Raw genomic sequence first — 10,907 nt, forward strand, 5'->3', positions numbered from 1 at the left:
CTCTCCCCTCCCTCTTTCCCTTAATTCCCATCTTCCTTCCCTCCCTCTATTCTTTTCTAGTTGAATCTCATTCCAAAGCACACATATCCTATCTACCTTTAAGAGTTGGTAAAGTTGGCGCCTCCAATTAAACGAAGCTCTGAATGTGGACGTCTGAGGCGGGAGGGTGACACATGGAGCCGCAGACCGCCCCGCTGGTCCCCACTGCAGACGCCGGGAATCATGAGGCGTGACCTCTCTTCGCAGGATGAGGCAGCAGCAGGCACGTGGACCCGGACCGGCAGCAGGAGACAGAATGTTCCTGCCGCTGCGTGTCAGCTGCCACCACTTCGTGTCGCGGACTTTTGTGCCGGAAGGAAGGAACTACCCAGCAACTGCAGAAAGCCTTCAGGGAGAGCGAGGGACATCCTCCCGGACGGACGAGCAACTCCAGAAAGGCTTCTTCACCACTGGGCCAAGGGGCTCCTCCGGGATGCTTCTTAATGAAACCTGAAGGCAATTAACATCAAGCCTCTCATGCCGTTGCAAGGACATCGAGGCACGTAAATTTCAGATGGAAAGCAGAGACAAGGCGCCCCACGGTGAGAAAGGACGGGTGTGAGTGTGGGTGTGGACGGCCATGCCCAGGCAGGACCGCGTCTTCTAAACCTTTCCCTCCCTGCCCTTCACGGCCTCCTCGGTGTCATGACAAGGACGGCGCACATTCCATGGTACAGAAACACCGCAGCAAGACCAGAAAATGAATCTTATGAAGAGAACATGCTACTTATGTCAGACTTCACAGAAGAGTGACAGTTCCAATGATTTTTTTTTCTCCAGAGGAAGGATGCTGACTCCTTGGTCTCTATATGTTACTACCCATCTCATAAGGATTTTAAAAATCCAAGTGTAAAACAGGCAGCAAATCTGAATGTAATGAAGAGACTTACCACTCTCATCAACAGCGAAAGGATGGTCAAAACCACTTCAGTTTAAGAAGATGGCAAATGAGATCACTTATCTTAGAGGCACAGACGGCCAGCACAGACCAGTCCTTTCGAACACTGTGTATTAGAAAGAGCCTACTTACACGCAGGTACATGCCATCATCTTCTCCTATCAGCTCTTAATTCCATGAAAGAACAGTTCAGTTTTGATATTCGTTTGTAAATAGCAATGTATTCAAGCTCATTTATAGAAATTTTAAGTAAAACGCTTGAATTCTTGTTTTCTGAAATAAGAAGAAAGATATATTCAGATACAACCAAATTTATTTGTGTGTAATTCAACCTAACCATTGGTTACAGTCTTCCTTATTTTAGGCTCATGGAATCTGCCTTCTAATATAGGCAAAATGAATCATTTTCCATTTTCTGTCACTTTCATGGGGAGCAAGAGTCAACAGCAAGCTGTCCGAAGCGTCGAGAGCCCGCAGGGATGACCGGAGCTGATGATGACGGAAGTTCTTCGGGCTTCACTGGGAATCCTGACCCTTCACCGGCACATTCCACACGGTGGACTCTTCCCACTGGACTGCAGAAACACACAGGCTAGAGGCACCACGCGGGCACTAACCCGGCTCTGCTATCAATCTGGGCCACTACAGGCTTTCCCGTCTCCCCTGCACCTTGAAGGTCTTCAACCTCTCTCACTCCGAGCCCCTCAGAGTCCACGATGCGAATTCTGCGCCCAGCCCTCTACTGCTGGAGCAAGGTCTCCCGCCCACACCCGTCCACACCCGGGTTAACCAGAACACGCCCTCCTTCTGAGTGCGTTCCACCCTGTGACCTCCAACTCACAATGGCCTCCTGGGACCTGCGACCCAAATCCGGCTCACCCTCAAAGGTCCAGCTCAAAGGCCAACGCTTTCTTGAAATCTTCCTCGTCCCTGAGCCTGACACTGGCCAGTCTCTCCTCTGAACATCCGAAGAGTTTGTATATTTTAAGATATCTATCTGCCATCTGTGTCTATGATCTTACTAGTTATCTACAAACATACCGCACCTCTCCAATTAAACTGTGAGCTCCTCAAGGAAAAAAGTCTTCTGTGTCTGTATATCGCCTCCTGTGGCCTAGAATGGACCCTGGAACACAGTAGGCACTCAGTACATATTTGCTGAACGAGTGAACAGTGCCTTGTACATGGTAACAGCACATAGGTAGGTGTTGAATCCACCATTAAAACACAACAGCTTATTCCTTAAATCTGTTGTGCTGAAAGAAACCAGTTGAATTTCTACTAAATTCCACTTCAAAGCGCCTAGTAACATCTTAACGGAAGCAAATGAGGGATTTACATATAAAAGTACAAGGAGAGAGCCCCTAAAAAACCAGAATCTTTTGGAGGGTGGGCCCCTATAGTACAGACTTGCCCCACTCGGTGAGAGTTCTGAGATCCCATGGGCACCGGTGTGCCAGCGAGCATTGTTGTGAGAGGCTGCGTTCAGCTCCAGTGATTTTTTTCTTTTTGGAGAGTCTTTCAATGCATGTGACCATTTCATTATGGGTGATTTACAAGCACACCTGCCCACACCATGCTGACTGCTCAGCAGTTTTTGACCAAAAGCAGTATGACCTCAGACCCACCCTCCCTACTCACCGGGTCTCACCCCTGGCGACTTTTATTGTTGTTTCCCTGGTGGGGAAATAAAAGTCCCCAAAGGAAACATTTTGCCGATGTGGAAGAGGTGAAACAAAAAAACGGCAGCAGCACCAAAAGGCATCAAAATTCACGAGTTCAAAAACTGTTCTGAGCAGTGGAAAAAGCATCTCGACAGGTGAAGTGCATCCAATGGACTGTCCTTTGAATGGGACTGAACACGTAGGAAGAAATAACAATTTTTTAGAAAAATAAATTCTGAGCTGGGCTCGGTGGCTCAGCCTGTAATCCCAGGCTTTGGGAGGCTGAGGTGAGTAGATTGCCTGAGCCTGCGGGTTCGAGACCCGCCCGGGCAACTTGAAGAGACCTCGTCTCTACAATAAATCAAAAAATTAGCCGGGCGTGGTAGCGCGCGCCTGTAGTTCCAGCTACTCGGAAGGCTGAGGTGGAAGGATCGCCGGAGCCCAGCAGGTCGAGGCTGCGGTGGCCGGGAGCGTGCCACTGCACTCCAGCCTGGGCCACGGAGTGAGACTCCAACTCAAAATAAATAAATAAATTCTGGATTTTTGGGGTCCCCCTCTGTACAACACTGTGACTCTGGTCTGTGTGGGTAATATCATGATACACATGCTGTCCAGTGCAATGTGATAAATATGGAGGACTGGGCAGGAGCTGGGCCACATAGCTTAATAACAGAAGCCGGCTTCCCTCTGTTGACAAAAATTAGACAGGTGGCAGAGGGACTCCAGGGGCACTTCTGCCCAGAAATCCAGGGAAGGCAAGCTGTCTGAGGCATCAGATGAGCTCTTACAGGCTGAGCCCCTGAAGTGACACAGAGACTTAAGGACACTGGGTTGGTGGGGATAAGGAAACCCTATTTAAAGGCCCGGGCTGCCCAGCAGGCCTCTGTGAGCAGGAGGGCACCCATGCCCCACCATTTCCCTCCCTGGGTTTGCCCGGGCAGCTTCTGCAGCCTGGGTTCCAGGGCAACACAGCTCTAGGGCCTGGCCTGGCTCACGATCAGGAGCAACAGGGTCATCTCCCTGCCCCAGGCCTCCAGACATGTCAGCAGGCACGGTCCACCCAGACATGTGTTCTGACTCCTGCAATGCTGACCACACTCGGCCACATCCACTGTGCGCCCCAGGCCAGGCCCTGTTTTCAAACCCCCTTCATCTTCCAAGTCTAAGAGGCAGGTGGACGGCTCTTCCTCCTCCATTTGCGAATGGCTTTGGTGCCTTTTTCCTGGGTTGGGCCTGGGCTCCTACCCCGCTACTTGCCAGAGCTACCTGGCAGCTGTGAAGGTCTGTGTGCTGGTGGTGATCATGGGAGTCACCAGGACGGTATCTGCATCCTTCGTTTTACAGAGAAAGTGGCCCGTTTCTGGCACCCTATTTTATGCACAGAGCCTAGAAACTGAAAAGTAATCACAACCTCGAGTGTAAATACCCACCTGTGCACTTTCAGTAGGTGCCACGGTACCATCCTCGCAGGAGGACGGGCTTCCGCGGGGAAGACTGGCGGCGACACCGTGGGTCTGGAGGGAACGTCTCAGCCCACCCTTCATTCTCATCTAAGTCCTCACATTATAAATGGGAAGTCCACAAGATGAAATAAGATCTTGTTTCTAAGGTTAATGTTGGGTCAGGTTCAACATAACATTACAAAAATAAAGAGCTGTGTTTCACGTTCCAGCCAGTCCCAGACCTTCAGTACATTACACCCATCAATATTTAATCCAGTCTTCTGGCAGGCTTTAACAAACTAATTGTCGCAGGTAAGAAACCATTAAGTCACTAAAAAAGGACTGTAAAGTATTCCGAGAGTCATCATGTGGCTACAGCCATAACTTGAATTTAATTTTGAATATTTTATTAACTTAGTTTATCAACTGGAATTAAAAATGGAACAGATCGATAAATCTAGGGGTGTGATGCAGCACAGTTATTTCAATGATACATTATCGGAGGTAATTTTTTTTCTTGAGATACTGTCTCACACTGTCACCCAGGCTAAAGTGCAATGGCGCAATCATAGCTCACTATAGCCTCCAACTCCTGGGCTCAAGCGATCCTCCTGCCTCAGCCTCTCAAGTAGCTGGGACTACAGGCACATGCCACCATGCCTGGCTAATCCTTTTTTTTTTTTTTTGGAGAGATGAAGTCTCACACTGTTGTCAGGGCTGGTTTTGAACTCCTGGGCTGCAGCAATCTTCCCCGCTCAGCCTCCTGAGATGCTGGGATCACAGGCATGAGCCACCTTGCCCGGCAAAAAAGTTATTCTATAATTTAAAAAGTTTAAGCAAGTGAATCCAGTCTGTCTTATCCCTTCTACAACAACATAGCTACAAGTTTAGATGCAAAGGTGAGGCACGTGCTAAGGGCTGTCGTCCACCAGTCCAGAAGAGGAAGGGGCAGAGGACAAAGGAGCCCTGAGTGACCAGTGCCAAATACCACCACGGGAAGCCACGCTACTCATCAGCGTCTCTCAGGGTCTTCCATACAGACCCTGGGACCCGGCCATGATCACACTCCTGGCAGGTCAGTCATCACTCGGGCTCAGGCTGCCACAGCCTGATGCTATCACTTACATGGGGACCACCCCCCGCTGGGGAAGTCCCTGCAGAAAGCCTGCCATGAAGATGGCCATGGTGTGGCTGCCACGGAAACCGGCAAAGTATCCAAGGGGTAACTCGGGTCGGGTTTTGGTCAACGATGCAAGCTGTGGTTTTATTGGGGGCTTAAGCTTTAAAAGCACAGATGAACATCAGTTACCTCTTCTGGCTTCTCCCCAAAAACCGAATGAGTTGAGATCTGTCCAGGTAGTCTGGGGCACCGCAAGCGAAGGGTTTTCATGCCTTTTCTTTTTATACCTTTCTCCGTGTTTCCACTCCTCCCCGCCCCCCAGCAGGAATCCCAGGGCATGCTCCCTCCAACAATTCTGTTCCTGGCCCCTTTCACCTCCCGGTGTCAGGGAGCTCCCAGAGGATGGGGTATGCATCTGTCTTTGGAACTCCTTGGTGCCCACACCGTGTGTCACCCCGGGCCTGTGGGACACACACACTGGGCATGCCTCCATTCTGAGGAGCTGCCACTCTCTGCAGGGTGCCCACAGTGTCCTGCGTTCAGTCCCGTCTCTCCTGCGTCACCACGAACTCTAGGATGGGAATGACATACGCTGCAATGTGTGGCCACCTCGCGGGATTCTGGGAAATGGTTCCAATGTCACTTTTAAGGGAAGGAATAAAGCTGTCTAGGGCATTGCCTTCTCCTGACTCAGGCTTCCAGACTTGTTCACCCAAGGGCTTTAGAAGCCCTTTCCAAAACTGTCCTTGAGAGCTTCGGCTTGTGGAAACAGCTCCGTCAGCCAGTCAGTCTGTGCTGCTGGGAAACCCCCATCAGCCTCCCCCTCGGAACTCACCGTGCCAGCCACGAAAGGCCCTGAGAAGTCCTGCAGTGCAGACGTCTGACTCACCTGGTTCAAACCAGCATCACCCTGAGTCATTCTGTCATGGAACTCCTCCCTCAAGTGACATTCACTGATGTCCCAAGAAATCACGGTTCCTCGGGGCACAGTGTGTCAGATGCTGGCCTGAGGGGTTTTTAATCTCCCAGGAACTGCATATATCCCTCTAATCTGCAGCTTTCAGACTGACTTCTAAGACAGTCAGAGACATTTCTGTTTAGGGATACGATGTCAACTCTGTTTTGTCCCTGAGCACAGCAAGCTATGCCAGAAGAGACCGCGTGTGTGGCGACCTAGCTTGTCGCAGATGAGGCAGTCACCTCACAGGCTCTGACAGCGCGGACAGCAGCCTGGCCCACCACAGCGGAGCGCCCAACACCACCCTTCGCCCTGCTGGGGTGCGCCGTCACCGGTTACCCCAGCACACACAGCGGCTCTGACAGCACAACCATGCCGTGAACTTGACACGCGTGTGGGTCGCCCACTGGATTCTCTCTTAGAGTCATGACAAATCAAAAAAGTCCAATAAGAGCAGGATGTGATTAAGAAAACACAAGGCAAACCTTAAGTGGGAAAATGTGACATTCGCGGTGTCCCGAGGATGCCTCGTTGGTGTCACAGGGTGTCACCGAGCGACTGCGGCAGGGAAGGACGCCACCGTGCCTCACTTGGCCCTCAACGCAGCAAACAGTCTTTTAAAATGAAATTTCCCCCCATGCCAGTTTGAAAAACAAAAATAAAATAAAAACGCATAACTGATGACTGCTTGCCGGAGAAGATATAGCAAGTCCTGCTGATATATGCACGGACAACATGCTTCCTGGGGACCATCCAGATGCAGCTTCAGAGAAGCCAAGTACGTCCACGCCAGCCGAGGCGCGCGTGAACACGCTAGTGCCCCCACACTCAGCAGGGCCAGGGGCATCCCGTGCCCCACATTGCACACGCAGCATGGACAGGAGCACACACACCAGTCACAGCGCCCGGGTCCGCGTGCTGCGGGGCCTCCCAGACTCTCGCCCGCCCCGGCCACACGCGAGGACAGGGGATGGCTCACCGTGTCGTACGTGGTCACGATCTTCTTCAGCACCTCCGGCACGATGCCCTGCAGCTCCATGGTGGGGTACTGCTCGCTGAGATTCAGGACCACCAGGGGCGAGTTATCGGGCCCCAGGAAGCGGGGGGCCACCGCCAGCATGCACTGCATGAGGTTGGCCACGGACGAGAGGCCACACAGCTCCTTGAACGACACCACCGCATTCTGTTGAGGGAGAGAAAGGAGCCTCTGAAGCGAGCCAGGGGCATGGACTTCTTGCCCGGACACCTGGCCCTATGTGAGCCGCCGGGGGCCACAGTCATTAGCCGTGCGACGCCAGAACCGGCCGGCAACGACTGCATCCTGCGAAAGGGCCTTCGGCCAACAAACGCTCCGGACATTTATGACTCCAACTTATCCAAAGGACTGAGGATGCCAAGACGTCAGATTCTTTGGAAGGGCAAAGTCTCTTTTCAGACCAAAGCTCATGGCAGTGCTAATGCTGGCATGGAATTGTGAGGAGGCAAGTTTTTTGTTTGTTTGTTTTACCGTACACATTCAAAAAGGTAAAACTTACTGGATGGAATTAGAGTTTATAATCCTGAGCGATCTCTCACAGAAACAAAGATCTGAGTATCACATGTTGTCACTCGTAAGTGGACCTTGAACAACTACCGTATACCGTAAGAAAAAGATTGACAGTGGCGGGAAACTATGGGGGGGGAGGGAGGGGAAGGGAGGTGGAGTTAACAGTAGTCGATATCTGTCTGGGGACGGGGCGGGGGCACACCTCATCCACAAGGGTGCCTGCACGACGCATATCTGTATACCTAACCCTTAACTGTACCCCACAATTTTAAAATAAAAAATCTGCATTTAAAAAAGAAAGCGCATTCAACATGCCAGCCGGCCCCCAGGAAAGGAGACCCGGCGGGTGGGGCCCTGACCCTCCCCCACGGGTCCCCGCTGCCTCCACATCTGAAGGCCTTCGAGGACACTGCCGTCCCGGGGGGAGTCTGCCCGGCGGGGGACTGTGGCCGCCCTTGGCCTTCCCCTGCGAGGGTCACCCCTGACCTCCATGTTCCTCGCTCGCTCTCCTTTTCTGGCACCAGGGGCATGCCGCTCAAACCTCCCTCAGAGAAACCCTCCGACACCGGGAAACGCCATAAGCCGCCCTTAGGGTAATCACCATGCACTGAGCTGGCCCTGGCATATTCAGGGCGCATCCCGCGTTTAACCCGCACAGCAAGCCGTTTCAGAGGGGGGAGATTGGGCCTTAGCGATAATCCCGCTACTTGTCTAAGGGCCCACAGCAGCCAGTGAGCGTCAGGATCTGACCTGAAATCTGTCGATGAGGGGAATCAATCACTGAGCCGCAGTAATAGGCGAGTCCTAACACCACGGGACCCAAGCAGGTTACTCGGGGCACGTGTGGGTCCTGGTCTGGGCCGGGCACGCAGTCAGGGGACAGGGGCGTGGCGCTAGCCTGACAGGCGGGGGCCTTCTGCTCTCAAAAAGCCTGGATTCGCCGGACTCGGTGGCTCAGCCTGTAATCCTGCACTTTGGGAGGCTGAGGTGAGTGAATGGCCTGAGCCCGCAGGTTCGAGACCCGCCTGGGCAACTTGGCGAGACTTCATCTCTACAATAAATAAAAAATCAGCCGGGCGTGGTAGCATGCACCTGTAGTTCCAGCTACTCGGAAGGCTGAGGCGGAAGGATCGCCGGAGCCCAGCAGGTCGAGGCTGCGGTGGCCAGGAGCGGCCACTGCACTCCAGTCTGGGCGACAGAGTGAGACTCCAACTCAAAAAAAAAAAAAGCCCAGATTCTTGAGAAGGAGCAACGTTTTAGTTAAGTTTTTTGTTTGTTTTTTCAGCCTCACTCTGTCGCTGGAGGGCTGAGGACAGTGGCACGTTCATGGCTCACCACAGCCTCAACCTTCTGGGCTCAGGCAATCCTCCCGCCTCAGCTCCCTGAGTAGCTGGGACTACCAGCAGGTGCCACCACACTCAGCTAATTTTTAAAACTTTTTTTTGTAGAGATGAGGTCTCGCTATGTTGCCTGGGCTGGTCTGGAACTCCTGGGCTCAAGCGATACCTCTCATCTCGGGCTCCCAGAGTGCTTGCTGGGGTGCGCCACCGCGTTCGGCCAACACTTTCGTTTCAAGCATTTCATTTTTACGAACAGGGGCATCAAACTGTCATTCTGCCCATAGCCACTTTGATACTGACTGGTTATGGAAGGAAATCACCGCTGTGATACCTAAGTGGCCCCCAACCTCTCTGCCATAGCTCCCTGTTTTACGCTCTTCACAGCGCTTCACCGCTGCTGCAGTGGTTCCATCTGCTTACTCTCCCTCTTCCTGCCAGCTTCCCCACCTACAGCTCAAGTCCCTGGGGACGCGCGGGGGATGGCGAGCTCACCTCTGTGTCTGCGTGGCCTAGACTAGGCGCGCAGGGCAGGCGTCACTCGACACCACACCGGCTGCTCTGTGGCATCAGCAGAGACACACCTCTGGAAGGACACAGCCTACACCCCGACACATCCTCAGAGGAATTCCACGTCACACACACCCCGCAGCCACGGGCAGGGGACAGTGTGGCCTGACGGGAGCCGAGGGTTTACCATGCCACTTTCACCCTCAGAAATGGGGAAAGTCCTTCATGTTCCTGTTACGCTTTTGCTTGAAGAGAAAAAATAAATGTCCCTGTTGTGGGAAGATCCTTTTATTCACGAGGAAACATAAACTTGGCAGATAAGAAAAACAGGCTGAATTTTCTGAGCTGATTTTACTCGCTGGTGGCATTCTCATTTGTCATCTTAAAAAAGGCATTAAACTAATAAACCCACACGGGGCGGTTCTCACACCCAGCACTTCTCTCCTGTGACAGGAGAGGCCGTGTCCCTGAGAGGCAGGCCCATGCTGCCTGGGGCTTATGGCTCCCGGGCCCAGGACACAGATGTGGCTAGAGACCCTTGATTAAATAACATAATTCCTAACTGACTGCCTTTAGCCATTACGTATTTCAGAAGCAATGATCATCATAGACTTCTAATAAATACAGACGCCAAGTCCTTTGCGTATCCAACTGGCTATCCTCTAAAAGCAAAAGGAGGGTTACCACGCAAACACGCTGGCTCGCTTTGGGGCCTCTGTCTTCCCATCCACAGCTCCCGAAAGAAGCAGTGAATCATGTCTCTTTTCGGTGACCCACAGCCCTTTTCTTTGGGTAGGCCATCAACTTGTGTTCCAGGTAAGAAATATCCAGAAATGCCAACACTTCCCACGTCTGCTGGTGGTAAAAACAGGGAACACTTAAGCAGTCACCAGCAGAGATGGTGTGAGGGTGTGCAGACAGCACCCAGACTAGTTTATTCTAATGTATAGTCCATGTTTTCAATACCAACTGCAGTTGGAAAATGTAAATAACTAAAAAAGAAAAGACTAGCAGTGAACATTCTAATGACCAACTGGAATTTTTTAATTATTTAAAATAAAACACACTATTTTTTTTTTTAAGTTGAGGTCTCAGCTGGGCTCAGTGGCTCAGCTTGTAATCCCAGCACTTTGGGAGGTCGAGGCGAGTGGATTGCCTGAGCCCCACGGGTTCGAGACCCACTCAGGCAACCTGGCAAGACCTTGTCTCTACAATAAGTCACAAATGAGCCGGGCGTGGTAGCACGCACCTGTAGTTCTGGCTACTTGGAAGGCTGACGCGGAAGGATCACTGGAGCCTGGCAGGTCGAGGCTGCGGTGGCCGGGAGTGGGCCACTGCACTCCAGTCTAGGGGACGGAGTGAGACTCCAACTCAAAAGAAAAAAAAAGTTGAG

The 10,907-nt window shown here is 52.1% G+C and overlaps 1 protein-coding gene across 1 annotated transcript in view; it reads right to left on the bottom strand.

Moving 5' to 3' along the window:
* Positions 1 to 10,907, bottom strand: part of PLCL2 (phospholipase C like 2) — a 159,491-nt gene that overhangs the window by 56,259 nt on the left and 92,325 nt on the right. The window contains exon 3 of the mRNA XM_008049553.1: positions 7,101 to 7,304. Within this exon, the coding sequence (XP_008047744.1) occupies positions 7,101 to 7,304 (204 nt within the window). The remainder of the gene's footprint in view (positions 1 to 7,100; positions 7,305 to 10,907) is intronic.

Source organism: Carlito syrichta, unplaced genomic scaffold, assembly GCF_000164805.1.
Source record: "Carlito syrichta isolate Samal-C Ts95f unplaced genomic scaffold, Tarsius_syrichta-2.0.1 Scaffold135739, whole genome shotgun sequence".
Taxonomy (NCBI): domain Eukaryota; kingdom Metazoa; phylum Chordata; class Mammalia; order Primates; family Tarsiidae; genus Carlito; species Carlito syrichta.